This window comes from Helicoverpa armigera, chromosome 3, assembly GCF_030705265.1.
Source record: "Helicoverpa armigera isolate CAAS_96S chromosome 3, ASM3070526v1, whole genome shotgun sequence".
In the NCBI taxonomy this organism is placed as follows: domain Eukaryota; kingdom Metazoa; phylum Arthropoda; class Insecta; order Lepidoptera; family Noctuidae; genus Helicoverpa; species Helicoverpa armigera.
This window is the reverse complement of record NC_087122.1, coordinates 9,201,608-9,217,762: the sequence shown is the minus strand read 5'-3', so window position 1 is coordinate 9,217,762 and position 16,155 is coordinate 9,201,608. Positions and strand designations below refer to the sequence as shown.

Below are 16,155 nucleotides of genomic sequence, written 5' to 3'. Positions count from 1 at the left end.
TTAACAGAGGAACGATAACAGACAGATAACATAAAGAATATCTTACATAGATCGATAAAACTTGGAAAAGAATTTTGCCTTGGTGTTTTCTTGAGAATGCAACTGAAAACCTTATTAAAAAATACACAATTCGCATGACTTTTACTACGGCTAAGACAAAGAAAATTTCCCTAGCTTCCCATACCTTCAATGTACCAGGATGCCATTATGACTGCTTTGCTTAACTTAGTCATTCGTGAGCTTATTAGCAAGCACACGTGAGTATCCTTAGACCTCGCTGTGCCGACTTCCTTGGAAACTGAACGACTAATTAACAAACATTCCTTGTTGTTTTCGAGAATTCGTTAAGGGATAATTAAATAACTACCTGATATACTCACAATTGTAAGAAAAGTACAAAGATATCATTGAATCTCCCAAAAGCTTACCAAGTAACCATAGATACAGTATTTATATAGAGGAAATTAGTTATTTGTAGTAGGTCAGTATTATAACAAACGTCGTCGAGTCATATTCGTGAGAAAGCCCCATCCTAAACATCACAGAGATATAAAATAAAAACACTGGAAACGCTAAACATTAAGTTGCACTTGTCATGCACATTACACTGTTCACGTAGTTACCATGAGAACTTGCCAGATCCAGTAAAACATCTAGTTAACATGCGGCATGCTAAGTTTTGCATGAACATTCGCTGGTATGCTCACGCGCATAACAGTGACTTACCGCTATGCTGTGAGTGCGCGCATGACACCTACATAACTGGTGTCATCACACCTGGGTATTATACTTTCTTTTTGCTCGTTACCGTGACTGTGGTTGTATGATTTGGTGCAAAAAATGCCACTGCCATAATCTGCATTTGTTTTTTTGTTTGTCATTTGCGTAATGCATTTCGAGCTTTGGCATGCTGAAGTCAGAATGGATTCGGCAAATAGCAGGAGATTTATTTCTGATCTTCATGATCATGATTCCAAAGCTGTACATATTGAACCACCGGTAAGTTGTTTTTCAAAAATAAGGGCCGAATCGAGAAATTGGGAAAAAAGTTTATGGCGTGTTTAAGAAAATTTTGTATTGCTAACAGGTGTTTATGTCGTTGACATAAAAATGCATAGAAATATGATTTACGTATTTTATTGAAAACAGGTTAATAGTTTTAATACAGCAACTATTACAGCGTAATGTAATTTATATTCAATTTGATGTAAATGAGACTTAATAACTCGAGTCATTCTCACACAAATAAATCTAATCAGGTCGGGTTGATGATCATGATCTTTATTTGTAAGTACATAATAATATTTCTTTGTCATGTTGTGTATACATTGTATAAAATAAAGTATTATTTCTTATTTCCATATGATTTCTTACATACCTTGTTGTGTATACCGTGAGTACGTTTACCTAAGACGGTGACTATTATTACAATAATGTTTTTCCTTGTGAGACAAAACAATTAACTTATTGATTGATTTGTTTGCAGGAACATCATGGCTAAGTTGTCATTTATAGATATTGTAAATCTTTATACCTTCGTCAATATTTAGCGGAACATTAAACACAGACTTATCGTGACAGCACATTAATGAGCATCAATAAAATGTACCTAAAAGAACAGTTATAATATTAATTGAACATTAAACTTTCATTCATCTATTACTTGTATATCTTTATTTAAATCTCTCTCAAGGGATTGTTCGCTTTATAAGGTTAATCAAAGTTCAACTTTTTCCGCCGCGAGTTTTTGCATCGATCTTTCACTTTTTTGTCTCTGGGCTCCTGTTACAAAAACGACCATAGACTAGCTATAATCTAGACGTTGATCTAAAAAACATCAGAGTGTCAGTGACGACTATGAGTTTTTATATCAAGCTATGGCCCATAATACGATTTTTTACAACCCACGAATAGATTAATACATTATTGTCACGTGCAAAAAACTGTAACTGCAACTTCGTTTTTTACTTAAGGTTTGGAAAATAAGTAAAAAGTTAATAATTGAGTTTGATGGTCACTGAAATAAAATTGATGTCGTTGTGTTAGCTCGTCACGAGTTTTGTACAAAAATAAGTTAATTCCTAGAACTAAGTGACCGTACGAGAAGGTATTGAACCGAGATATCCGAATGAATGACGTGTTTTGACAGAATAACAAACGAAATTTACCGTTAAGTAACCTAAGAGGTGTGGGGAAGTCTAATTCTCAATTCATTGTACCTAGGTACTCCATTCTTCGTTGGTATAAAAATTAAATTGACTAAAGACTAGCTTAAGTAATGAAATAGCACAGCGATTCCACATCAGAGGCCATCAGACCGATTTGAGAAATCTCTGACACCAGGGCTTGCTAGGCGATTAAACCTGCAGCTCACTTGATAAGAAGAAGAAGCACGCTGAAAATTTTTAGGGTCGGTATTTAGAAATACATCCCTATATTAAAACTTTTTACCGGTTCTATTCGGAGGTATCCTTATAAAACGAAACCATAGATGTATTGACAACAATAAAACGAACTCCGTCCTTTGTTAACACAACAATTAATTTGGCACAAATTGTTCTAAAGTTATTAATATTGTTATAGTTCTAAACTAATTATTATGATCGAAGCGTTACACTCGTAATTAATCAACAATAACCGGTTGGCGGGCGTTTAATTGAATAACTGTAAACACAATTTTGCTAACGATACATTTGCGTCAATTACTGATGTCTGTTGACACTTCTATAACTGTTAATTTACGTCTCAAGATAAATAGAATTCAATATACGAAATGAGGAAAATAATCATAAATCTATAAAGAAGCTACTGCAGTGATTTCAAATTATTGTCTACAAAATCTTTATGATGCAATAAATTATGTTAACAGTAGCCTTTGTTGACTATTTGAAATATTATAATAATTTTCAAAGTGACATAATTTATTATAGCTATGAACTACGCACGTATTTTATAAAAAAAAAATATATAAAATCAATAAAGTGCACACAGCGTGCATCGTTGATGTCTTTTTAAGGAGCAAATCGTACGCTACGAGAGGTGGTACATAATTCATTTATTATGTTTTGCTTTTATCATATGGTAAGTATGGGTAGTTTTATAAATGGTTTGCCTACTTTATATTCAATGTATTTTTTTATTTTATAGCTTTGCAAATAACTACCTGTATATTTACTATGAAAGCACCTCCTAAAAGTTACCTACTTACGGTTAGTTTCGGCATAAAAATGTTTCGTGATCCTTCAATAACTAATACGCTATAACAATGGTATTTGACCTAAATACATCAGTGTATATGTTAAGCAATAAATTATTCAACATAAGGATTCGCATCCTTAACCGATGTCGTAGTTATCTTAACTGTATCGAGAGTAACTGTAAAAAGATATTTACCTTCTTATTCGACCCCAAAAAGAGCACAGCACGTTGTAGATAAACAGTTTTAAAGCAAACGTCTGAACAAACACTTGGAGCACTTGTACAAAGTCAGGAATAATTTTGTAATTTAGAAGAACTGTGTGTTTAATTTGTTTCGTTCGGGAGTGTGAGGCATCTGCGCGCGCGCACGGTACGCTGTGGAGGTGCGGCCGCGCTGCACTTGAACGTTGAACTGGCGTCGCGAGCGCGCATGCGCGGCCGACACTCCGACCGGTTCGCTGGAACACGTAGTGTAATTGTACCAAGCATCGTCGGCAATGGATGCAGACCGCAGCAACATTTGGACAAGTGCTGTGGTCAGCCACAGCTACACTTAATTGATTGCCGAAGATCGCTGTCAGTAACGTTATCTATCGACGTAGATCACGTAGCTGTTTCTAATAGATTTGCACTAATTGTGACGTTCTACATAGATAATGGCCGTAACCGCACGTCGGTGAGTGACGCAGGACGGAGGTACCACTGACCAACATCGCTCGACTGTCCCATTCAAATATAAAATTGATAGTCAGTGTTCGGAATACAAATAAATGTCAAATGCGCAAATTCATTGCGGTTTCCGCCTCCGTAGGTACTGTGGAAATGCCTCCCATAAATATTTCGTGAACAAACAGTAAACAAACCAAAACATATGACAGTAAATGAAGTAACAATCTCAAATATTTAAACAACAAAACAATAACTTTATGATAATCGCTTCCAATGAGGAATAATTAAAATTAATTTAAGTTTGTTGTAACAATAACAATGAGGTATTATCAACAAATCAAAGCGTAGCAATAAACAGATAAGGCCTCGACTTAGTACAAAGTAACTCATAAAAACACATGCATAATCCTATGTTCAATTAGCTCCGTAGACAATAAAGGCATACTTGGACGATGGTGAACTCATAGATAGATATTTAATTATTATTTACGGAGCGCTTAGTCATCTTAACTTCAGGTTGAGTCCAAACGTTAATATCAACAACGCTTGAAGGCAGTACACGCTACATCAAACGAAGAAGCGTGTAAAACACGAGTTTACTGCCATAGAATTACTCTTAAAATAAAAGCTGCAAACGAACAATACTCTGATGTAACGATTGACGCAATAAAACATTATATTTTAAGTAGCAATAAGCGAGGAAAGTCGTGGTAGTAAAGGCAGCATAATAGCGACATCCTGTGCATGTCCTAGCAACGAGTGGTCGCGGCCGGGCATCGAACCCTGGACGCTGGCGAGCCGCGTGCGCACCACGCACACAGACACACCTCACGACTTTAAAAATACCAATAATAAAAATATACCTGTATATTGACAACGATGCTCCTAGTACTTTAACATCTTCCAGCCTTGCACGATAAAGTTACATTGTTAAACGTACTTATAAACTAAAAATAGGTTCCATATTTTTTCCATATAATTGCGTCACTATTTTTAAACACTGATGAGTCACAGATTGCTGCTTTAATGCTTAGTAGGACTGAAAAACTTTCCAGTTTCTTCAATCATGAGCACAATGATAAAACATTGTAGCCTTAATCAACAAAGCATCATAGGATCTTGAGAAAACAATTGTAAAAAGAAAAAAGTACCATTTTATATAATGTACGTAAATATGTATGTCCTACCACCTGCCAGCAATAAGCGATACATGTTTACCGTACATTTATCTAATATATTCCCTGTTATTCCCTGGCGGCCTGTTAGTGGGCAGTGCACGCCGCTCCTTAGTCGTGGAGGTTTGTCGAACGTTTATTCCCGAGGTCCGCGAACGTTACATCACATCACATAAACACGACGCTCTCTGGACCCCCATATAACACAATTTTACGCTTCCTGAGCGAACTTCGCCTATAAAATACCCTTAAACTTATCCCACGCTGTAATAACTTCCAATAAAACTACCTTTCTTATATTGCAAGTTTATTTCTAGGAACTAAATTTGAGCATAAATTAACTTAAATTTTACACAATGTGGAGACCTGATTCAAAGAGAACTTATATTTTAAGTTCTGTCGAATCAGGCCTACCTACTCCTAGGCCGCATTAATTTAGTTTGGTCTTATTGGACCATATTTGAGCATTGTTTCAGTCAAATATTTTGTATTATTTTAATACAGGGTAACAAGGATATTCAATCATAGCTGGTATCCGACCAAAATATATTTTCAAATGAACCCCAGTCATAGCTTTCAGCACTTCAAATTATTTAATAGTCCCATCATAGGAGAATGACAAAATGTAGCTTTATTATAAAAGCATCTCCTGTAAAATTTCTGTTAAATTCCCATTTCATGTCATGGCACTAAACTTTCAAATACCATTTCTTATGTATGTCAAGTCATAAAATCATCGTTACCCCGTATTAACCTACCATTACCTAATCTAACACCCTATTCCTCTTCATAATGTTTGGCTATAGCGTCTAATATAAACTGGAAGGTCCTGGGGTTGATCCAACTGTGTCCTGAGGGTAGCTCACTGGGGTCCAGACTCCTGGCTTGTCTGCCGACTGTGCGCTCCAGGAAGTAGTCGTCATACTCCCTGTCGTAGTCGGGTAAGATCGGATTGAACTTCGCGTAGTAGATAGCTGAGAGGCACGCGTACAGGAGTAGTGCTGCCGTGAACAACTGGAAAGAAATAAGTAACATGTTAGATGGTGGACAGATAGCGTTTAAAGAACTAAGTGGGGACAAAAGCTACAAATTATCAAGAGTAATTTCGGTGGTTATAGTTATCTTCTATGTGTTGTAACTCATGTAGGTAGGTTTATTAAACAGTCTCGATTTGAAACATCTCAAAGTGCAAACGAAAAACTACAATCATTAAAATAACTGGTTTGCTTATTTTCCCACAGTCATTTCCGCGATGCAGAATTTAAATTGTTAATTCTTTTGGTAGCATTTATTTAAATCAAAACCACATCATTCTACTGAATGAAAAGTATTGAAACATCCGTCAGTGACTAAACAATGTATCTGTTTACAGCGATCAGCTTTATGAGGTAAGTTTTGAATCAGTAGAATAATCGGTGGGTCATTACCGCGACCCGCACGCGCCGAGCGCCGGAGCTCCGCCGGAACTACTCACATCCTCCCTCCTTACCCCACCCTCACAGTCGTGACCACCGATTTTAAACCATACATCTTATAAACAAAACACCACTCAAATTGTTACAAGAATTTCTCAGTACATGCACTTTAGTAAGCAAAGAATTCAATTAGACTTGCTTACAAACACTGTATAATTAATAACATTATAAGTATTATTTTACGTTCTTTTGATTTGAATAAGACGTTTAGACATTATTTTTAATTGCTACCTCCGAATTTTAATGGAGGAAGTTTTTAGACATACCTATCTTCCCTTAACTGCTAACATACACATTTGAGTTAGAAAAAATAAGGAAACATTTAAAAGCAGAAGCACTTAAGCTGCGGCCGTGAAAATAATATCACGTTTCGGCAGCCGATGCGTTGTCAATAATTGGGCTTATTTAGTAGATACAGATAATTGTGAGAAATAACTTTAAGTAAGTGAGCCTTATTTTGTGTGTAAATATATCCTCGTATTGTTGTCGAAGCCCCGATCTAGGTAATGTTTGTGTAACGAGGCTCGCAAGGCTGTCGGTGCAGCGCTGTCGCGACGGTCATCGCATGGCGTTTAACTGTGTCAATGTTATGTCGTCTAACTACCGGCTGTTCGTCAAATAACCACGTAATAGCTGTTTTTGTTACTGAATTATAAACAACAATAATTTTCGCGCTACGATGCGCTACGTTGCGCTTGAGGTCAAGTCTATTTTTGTGCATTCGGGAGAAGATGACGTCTGTCAGAAACTAGTAGTCGATTTGTAGTATCGAATGATTTAATTTATCACGATATTGCAGTTATGGTTGATATGGAAATCTCGCTACCATTATTATAAAGGTAAACTGAGTAAAAAGTTGTGTCAACTTTGTCATGGAATAGACTTTACTCTAGTTAATACTCATTAACGGCCAGTTTCTTCATCAAAAGTTAAAGTTATGGCTAAAGTAATGTCTAAAGTTAAAGTAACGGTCAAATTCAATTTTTCTATTAGTTTTGCTGTCACTTTAGCCCTGAAAAAACGAATTTGACCGTTACTTTTACTTTAGACATTACTTTATCTTTAACTTTTGATGAAGAAACTGGCCGTAAAAATCCAAGTTGCTTAACTTGGAGTTTTTTTCGAGCAACGTGAGAATTCTGTGGCTCTATCAAATAAACCAACTAGTTAATAATTCCTATTCAAAAAATCTCTCAAAAATACATTAAGCATTACTTACTTGGAACACACTCCAGAACTTGAAGGACCCCTCGTTGATGATCCAGTCGTAGTACCCCGCCCAGGGGTCGGTGTACCTCGCCTTCTGCTTCATCGGCTTGGCGGTGGTGGTCTCTTCATAGTGGTGGTGGTGATCCTCGTCATAGTAGTCTTCGAAGCCTCTGCCAGTACCCACTGTCCCGTTCCTTGGCTTCGTTCTAGTTCGTTTCGGGTGTTGGACCTGGAATTGATATATTTCAGAAGTTAAGTAAGATTAGAAGTAATAAAAAATTAAATAATGAGTTTTTGAATTCGATTATGAAAAATTCTATATGAATGGCCACAAAATGTAATTATTTGATAATATTTTTTGTGACCATAACAAAATCTAATAGATTTGAATTTGAGATAGAATCTGAATTTGCCCAAAATTTTATTAATGTAAAAATATTCAGATGGCTGCGTAAAGATTTGATTTTCAAATTAGATCAAATATCAAAAAGTTTGATAAATGTGAAAACTTATCTTGTTAAGCCTACGAAATACTATTAATCTTGTACAGATTCAAAATCTAATGCTAATAATAGATTTAGTCAGAAAAGAGGTTCATTATATTTTCAAAGGTCTATTTTAATATTTGATTGGCACGTTATTTGAGATAAGGCTAACAAAGAAACTACGCAATCTTTTGTAAAAACTCATAGCAACCTATGGGTCTGTAGCGTTAAGTTGCTATTAATTTTTAGAAGACGTGCTCTGAATTTACGTTATACGTATTCCGAATTTTCACATAACTCCTAATACAAATGTTTCATACTCCTAATCTCATAAACTCCCAATTATCCACCTTATGTAGTTTCAATTAACCCTGTTGATTTTGATCTTTTTGCCTCAAAAAATCGAATCAACTTGTGCCACTGTGTTAGCCCTACAAACACCTTTCAGTCTTACAAAAGAAAAATTAACACCCAATAACAAAAAAGTGTAAACTAATAGACAAGAATTCATAAACGTCCCCAACAGAGCTAATTACACAAAATGATCTAAGTACGCGTTCTAGTTCGATTTACACGAGCATGTCAACCACGGCGTGGTTGTCTAAATAAGTTGCCCAGCCCATCCAGTTAGCACTAAACAGTCGGTCACCCACTTTACCCAGTTCAGTGGGTACCGTATTCTGACCTTGTTTCATTTGTTTCCACATGCCAATAGAATGTTCAGACGGTTTCAGAGATATGCCGCCTTCATGGTCGATTTGGTTGATTTTATGAACGCCTTAATTGGGATGCACATGTGTTCCTAAATTGCGTGTTATTTTTTGTTTTGGTATCGATTCAATTATATTTAACCATTTCAAATTGTTAACGAAAGTATTTCCCATAAGGACTCAAAATGAGATAGGTTCAGACGTAACTTACAAAAAAGCACATGCAATTACCTAAACTGTAATTACCCAATTGGGCACGTTAGAATTTTCGGTGGTGGCACTTTAGTCTGCATGGTTAGGTACTATGATTTTCGCAAAATCCATGACCTATTCAATCTATGCAACTATACACGAACTATACTTTATTACAGCTACTTGAAAACTCACAATTGTGTTTTCCTACTATCTGAAAACCCCAACACTGAAGGTAGTTTCTTTATCGGATTGGCAAAAATATAAACGAAAAGTTTTGATGAAGAGATATTTGTTCAAAAAACGGTCGAATGATATTTAATGAAACTTGGCCGCAATACAAGCTTATAACGAAACGACATATAGGCCACTTTTCATCCGGGTGTGGGAAGCATTAGCTAATACATAAAAACTAAAATCCACAACAGATACATACCGCAACAGCAGTATTATTACTGACAGTAGACGCGGCAATGGCTCTCTGCTTGTTCACATTCCTGACGACGTCCAGGGCAGTGCGCAGTGCCGTCAGGATGAACTCCGAGATGGGCATCCTGCTCGAAGACTCTTCAGCGGGAGACGAGAGGGAAGCTTCGGGGATCTCGTCGACACTAGAATTTGATGTTTAGGATTATAAATATGATTAACATAGATTATTTATATTTCATAAAAAGTAAAGCTCATAGTGGAAAATTGTGATTTAGTATTTTGTTTGCATATATTTTGATATTTTGTGAAATGTAGGCACTTATATTATTATCAGTCGTCAATCTTGTATAACACTATGTGAATAACAACAAAGGGATTAAAATGACAATTAGTGAAATCGAAAAGCTACCATTTACATTTTCCCATTTTCGGAAGTTGGTATCGATTAAGCTTATCGGACAAATAAATTCATTAATTACATAATGTATTCCGTTTGTAAATTAATGTCTCAAAAGTAATATGAATTCACATGCTATAGCATAAATTAATTCAGCAATTTAAATAGCAACTACGTTATTGTCAGATTGCAAATTTATTACATACTCGTATGAAAAAGATTTTCCACGTGTTTTAAAATCACTACCTATCAGAAGACATCTTATTAGAGATACTTTACAGATTACAAGTAATTGTGATTTAAAATTAAACCAAAAACGATAACATAAATAAAATAAAAAAAGTACTTACTGCAACGGTATATATTTATACTTGCTGTAGGGCGGAGTATGCGGCGTAGCGGTGTCGTAGCGCACAGCTGCGCGCGCGCCGCCCGCCCACAGCGCAAGCGCCACCGCGCCCAACCAAACCACCCCGTGACATGACAACACCACCCCTTTCGACACCATTGTCAAACCCGAAAATAACAAAAAAAAAAAGAAAAAAAATCGGTGGTCTATTTTTTGTTTTCACTTTTCAAAAAATTTTGTTTTTTTTTCTATCGGATGTTCATGGTTCGCCGGTAGGCAGTCTACTGAGAGATTTGTAACGTGCGCCCCAGTTAACAGTGCAAAGGGAGCTACTGAAATATGAATACTGTAAACAAACCGAGCCACCTCTTAAGTGGAGTGTCAATTTAATTTGTACAGTTGACACGCTAGTGAAAGCTTGAAGCTGGATCTGTTTCATATCAACTTTATCTGTTCGTTAACGTGTTTTACAGTTTTCTCTCATTCATCTTTTTTACAACTCTATTTTTCATTAGTTTGATTTAGACGGAGACACTACATTTCATTCTTACAACATGCTATACTTCTGATCCTTAACAATTTTTCTCTTTTTTCCAAAAAGGAAGAGGTTCTCAATTCCTCGAGATCTTTTCTTGCAATTTTCCAAAAATATGACTTTACTTAGTTTATTATTGTTATCGTCCGGAAATCGAACCACAGAACCCTTGTAATGATCCACGGATGTTATCCGCGATATAAGTTATTCACCAAAGGGGCAGACAATGATCAAGGTAATAAAACCCAGACAGCATAGGTATTATAAGAATACGAACGAGGAAAACTTAGTAGTTTTCTCGCACTATACTTAATGGCTAAAAGACTACTCTGCTAAGTGTAGCCATAGTGTTCGAATTATAATATTAATGTTGAATGTGTGTATTATGTTGTAAAAAAAAAAACTAGTATTAAAATAATAGTGCACATGTTATCAAAAACACGTATCGAAGCCCACTTAAGAACCATTTTTAACATTTTCTTCCGTGAATTCTTACTAAGTTTGCTAGTAGCCCATGTGCCATCAATAAACACATAGCAAAAAGTAAAGTACTTGAATACGAGATCATTATCACATTACATACGCAGACATGGTCTCGTCTTCAATTATAGCAATATACGACACATGCAAAGGGTCGTATAGGAAGTGCCCAGTTATCACCGGCCTCCTAACTGTAATAATTTATTGCTGCTTACTCTCTCTCCGTCTGAACAGCGACATACTGGCAGCTTGTGACCATGTAATTATCACGGGTCCACTTCGGCGATCTACTTATCTCTCGTTCTCATAATCTATATTTAAGATAAACTATGTAAAAGAATTCTAGAAGCGAGTAAAATGTTTGTCAGATAAACTTCTGCAGGGAGATAAGATATTGCACTGAGTTTAAACACCATATTTCATCGTGAGACAGCCGAATCCGCAATGCGGGTGCACCTTAGTCTCCCAGCCAAAACTAAGTGCAGTCTGCACTTCGAAATTCATCTGTTACAAAACAGTCACTGTGCAGAAAGTTCCCCAATTTTCTGCTTCTTTAATTTAATTTACTAATTTGACAGATAGCATGCCAACCTCGTTGCTCTAGTTTTCCATGCCGCTATGTAATTTGTTTAGAGGTATTTATCTAATCTGATAATCAGTTTTGGTAGCTGTACAGGTTCACTAAAATCAGAAAAAATGTTACCCGTTTACATGAATTAGAATTATATCTTGTTTTTATATGTATGTCAGTTTATACTTAATATAATAAGTAGGAATTCTTTTTTGTTTGTTTATTTATGGGTACAAAAAGGATCCGAAACTGCTAAAACGATTTGAAAAATTATTTCACTTTTGAACTACAGTCTTCCCGAGTAAGGTATGCTATATTTTATCCCGGCACGGGATAGTAGTTCCCAAAGGACGCGAGTGAAACCGCGAGAAAGCGGCTAGTATGTACATAATGTGTCTTGCATCTGTTGCGTTTCTAACAGCCCTTTCACACTAGGGGGTTTTTCCGTTCAGTTTTTCCTAGTTATAACGCTTATAGTAAGTAATCAATTTACCACTACTCGTACTAAACATGCCCGACAGATTTTTTCTGCTCGATGTTGTTTCGTTTTCGCAATTTCAGTTTCAGTGTTGCACATTTTAGATACTGAATAAACCATTTTTTAACTCAATGCCAAGATTCGCAGTTTCGCAATATTTTATCAAAATTCAACGTAATCTCATCGATGTTGTTGTCAGCAGCAGATATATCTCCATTGCACACTTGACATAAAGACAAGGCCCCTTATCTGTGATCACCTTCAATTGCTAGAAGTGCCAGTGTTACATTACCTCTCGTGAGCTCGCCATGAACATCATGGGGGACAAAATCATATTCGTTTTACCACTAATATTTTGCCTAATCCACAATGGTAGTGGTTTATCGAGGATTGACCCCCTCGTGGATTCGAAAGTAGGCCTAATTCGTGGCTTGAGAGCTACCGACGGTGATTATTCCATGTTTATGGGCATCCCTTACGCAACTGTGAACGAAAGTAATCCTTTTGGGGTAAGTTACTTATAGAAATAATAGTATTTCAGCCTTTTTCCTTGTACGATATAAAGTTAACTTTTATTTTCTAGCCTTCTACCCCACATCCCGGCTTTGACGACGTTTTTGAAGCTTACGATGATTCAGCCATATGTCCTCAAATTGAAGAATTCCACAATACTGTAGTAGGATCGGTGGACTGTCTTCATCTAAACATTTATGCGCCAAACTCAGCTAATTCTAGAAACAGATTACCCGTCTTAGTATGGATCTATGGTGGTGGATTTTCCATTGGATTCTCAGGCAGATTCCTGTACGGGCCACATTTTTTTGTTGAAAAAGAAGTAATTCTAGTAACACTAAATTATCGTTTGGGTCCCTATGGATTCATGTGTCTTGACATTCCTGATGTGCCTGGAAACCAAGGTCTGAAAGATCAACAGCTGGCCCTGAAATGGATAAAAGACAACATAGAAGCGTTTGGTGGTGATTCTAATCAAATAACAATTATGGGTGAGAGCGCCGGAGGAGCATCGGTCGACTTCCATTTATTATACAGTCAGGAAAAATTATTCGATAAAGTAATCTTACAGAGCGGCGCTGCGTTAAGTCCCTGGGCTATTGTAGAACCAGACACATCTGCTCCACTCAAGTTATCAGAACACCTCGGTTTTGCTACAAGGGACATACAAGAAGCTTTAGATTTTCTGGCTACAGTCGACACGAATTTAATAATTGCATCGATTCCGGAACTTGGCTTGGAATTTCGTCCTTGTAAGGAAAACGACTTTGAAAATGTTGAAAAGTTCATCCATGACTATCCGCTTAACATCAAGAAGCCAAGTATTGCAAACGTTCCTATTCTTACAGGATACAACACCTATGAATCTCTCTATATTTATGACAAATTGTCAGAAGAAGAATTTGAAAACCTTAACGTGTTCCATGACTTTTTGGTCAAATACTTTAACCTTGACGATGAAGATCTTATTGAAATGGAACAATATGTGAGAAATTTCTACATTGGAGATGAAAAAATAAGCAAAGCCGAAGAAGATGGAATTATTAAATTTCATTCAGATTTGTTCTTTACTTACCCTGTGGTCAGGACTATTCAGAAATACCTTGACAATGGAGTCAAGAATATATATTTCTACTTGTTCTCTTATGAGGGTGAAAGGAACTTTGTTAAAAACAAACAGAACATTACTACGGCAGGAGCATCACATGCAGATGAACTAGGATATTTGTTTGATATCTCGTACATGGGTGAGCCCAATCCTGAAGATCAACTTATTGTCGACCGCATTACGACGTTGTGGTCCAACTTTGTTAAATACGGGTACGTACATTATTTAATTTACAGTACCTAATTCTTTAGTGCCACTTTTCAATTCTTTAGCCTTAGATAAAGAGCTAAAAATATTGCCAAAAGAATTTTAACCTACTACGCAATAACATATGGTTCACTTTAGAGTATTTTTTTTGTGTTCGTTGTTTCAGAAACCCTACTCCTGAAACCAGTGAACTATTGCCCGTCCAATGGCCGATCGTCACAAAAGACTTATTGAACTATCTGAACATCGACTCAGAACTTCAAGTGGAGAAGAGAAATTTCAATACCAGGATAGTTTTCTGGGAACTATTTTATAAACTCAATGAAAAAGCGCAAATAGGTTATAGTGAAGATTCTGAATAAATTCGATGATAATGACCAAGTTAAGTAATTAGATATCTTTGTAAATTGTGTGCTTACTCGTACTCTTCTTAGGCTGGTGTATATTTTGAATAATGTATTTTAATAATAAAGTGAATTAGATACATTTTATTGTGTTGATTTACATACATTTACGAAAAAAATTATAAATTAAATTGGATTATTTAAGACTAGCTTCCGCCAGCGGCTTCGCCCGCATGGTGTGTTGATAAAAAGTAGCCTATGTGTTAATCCAGGGTATCGCCTATCTACATACCAAGTTTCAATCAAATCGGTCCAGCCGTTTTTGCGTGATTGAATAACAAGCATACATCCATACATTCTCACAAACTTTCACATTTATAATATAAATAGGATATATACGTCAATAAATAAAATTCCATTGTTTCTGTAAAGTCATCTGATTGGAACACACGATATAGATGAGATCATCTGTATTCTGTATCATGACCCTCCATATCTTGAACAAAACTTATCACCTCTCAACAAGCGTTCAAGATAATCTTATTTTGGGCTCAACGTACTTAGAAATATTTTATTTGCACTCATAGTCAAAAAATATACCGCTGAAAAATTCAAAATTTCTGAAAATAATAGCTACTACGTTTTACCAGCCATAGCAGCACAATTAATGCGCATATAAGGCATCACAATGTTGACCTAAGAAGGGGACGTTTATGGACACTTAAGTGGGAATGCGGGTCGTATAGGCGCCCCGGTATTGTATTACATAGTGGAAAATAATTTAGTATCTACGCCTCGCACCAAATAATATGTATAAAGAACTAACTTCGCGTGCCGAGACAACTTTTAAGTAGCCGGATGGTGACATAACTATCCTATGTCCTTTTCCCGGGACTAAGCTACCTCCCCTCTAATTTTCAGTCATTCTTAAGTCATAAATAGTGTAACTAACATGACTTTCTTTTATATAAGTAAATAGATTTGCACGTGGCTGAAAGGCAACCACAACAACATACCAATTTTACGGTTCCTTGACCTACCTTTATGATATGTAATACGTCATTTCCAGACAAGTCACATACAGGTACAAATTAATTTTCCTTTTATTCCAACGCTAAAATCTCTAAAACTATCACTGAAAACCGTTAGATGTACAAGGTACTCGCACCTGGATACAAATTATTAACATTTTTCAGACAGTGCAAAAATTTACAGAGTTAGGTACAATTTCAGCTGAAGAGACAATATTGTACTAGGTTGTGCCTTTCATCAATACTTGTAACTTTCTCCTACATGTAATAATTTCACTGCATCTTGACTTTTTGACCTGTACTTTGCTATAGGCCCAACGTTCATTGCAATACTTTCGTTCAGTGGTCGTCTTCTTTGAAAATATGTCCTTAAAACCTCTTTGATGTCTTTCATTTGTTATGGCAACTAATGGCAAAAGTTATGGGCACTTACGTAGTTTGTAACATTTGTTTACAGTTACGATGTTACTTTTATTACCTGCCTACTTCGCTCATCGATCGATTTTTATCTAGAGCTAAGATCAAAATGTCTCTTGTTGGGAATTACTACTCGTAACTTACATAAGTCTATAATAGGTAAACAACTTAACATATTAACGT

At 36.1% G+C, this 16,155-nt stretch overlaps 3 protein-coding genes across 4 annotated transcripts in view; 1 reads left to right on the top strand and 2 right to left on the bottom strand.

The window, feature by feature from the left end:
- LOC110378911 (mucin-2) overlaps positions 1-3,617 on the bottom strand; it is a 43,777-nt gene extending 40,160 nt beyond the window's left edge. Inside the window, exon 1 of one of the 2 annotated variants that reach the window (XM_021338353.3) lies at positions 3,394-3,617. The gene's annotated coding sequence lies outside the window, so the exon portion shown is untranslated. The remainder of the gene's footprint in view (positions 1-3,393) is intronic. The other variant, XM_021338354.3, reaches the window with a different exon arrangement.
- Positions 3,618-4,227: 610 nt separating this feature from the next.
- On the bottom strand, positions 4,228-10,555 carry LOC110378935 (uncharacterized). The gene is made up of 4 exons (XM_021338395.3): positions 10,290-10,555; positions 9,550-9,724; positions 7,737-7,955; positions 4,228-6,056 (listed from the first exon to the last, which is right to left on the bottom strand). The coding sequence occupies exons 1-4, from the start codon at positions 10,445-10,447 to the stop codon at positions 5,820-5,822; spliced, it is 789 nt and encodes a 262-aa protein (XP_021194070.3). The 5' UTR covers positions 10,448-10,555; the 3' UTR covers positions 4,228-5,819.
- A 2,050-nt stretch (positions 10,556-12,605) lies between these two features.
- On the top strand, positions 12,606-14,666 carry LOC110378933 (acetylcholinesterase). Its single transcript, XM_021338393.3, has 3 exons — positions 12,606-12,861; positions 12,936-14,185; positions 14,347-14,666. Exons 1-3 carry the CDS (start codon positions 12,661-12,663, stop codon positions 14,540-14,542), a joined length of 1,647 nt encoding a protein of 548 aa, XP_021194068.3. The 5' UTR covers positions 12,606-12,660; the 3' UTR covers positions 14,543-14,666.
- The last annotated feature ends 1,489 nt before the right edge of the window (positions 14,667-16,155 follow it).

Coding starts and splice junctions, on each gene's coding strand:
- LOC110378935 (XM_021338395.3), bottom strand. CDS start 10,447: ATGGTGTCGAAAGGGGTGGTGTTGTCATGTCACGGGGTGGTTTGGTTG. Junction 7,956..9,549: donor GTAATAATACTGCTGTTGCG/GTATGTATCTGT, acceptor TATCAATTCCAG/GTCCAACACCCGAAACGAAC. Junction 6,057..7,736: donor AGTTCTGGAGTGTGTTCCAA/GTAAGTAATGCT, acceptor ATTTCTTTCCAG/TTGTTCACGGCAGCACTACT.
- LOC110378933 (XM_021338393.3), top strand. CDS start 12,661: ATGAACATCATGGGGGACAAAATCATATTCGTTTTACCACTAATATTT. Junction 12,862..12,935: donor ACGAAAGTAATCCTTTTGGG/GTAAGTTACTTA, acceptor TTTATTTTCTAG/CCTTCTACCCCACATCCCGG. Junction 14,186..14,346: donor TCCAACTTTGTTAAATACGG/GTACGTACATTA, acceptor TCGTTGTTTCAG/AAACCCTACTCCTGAAACCA.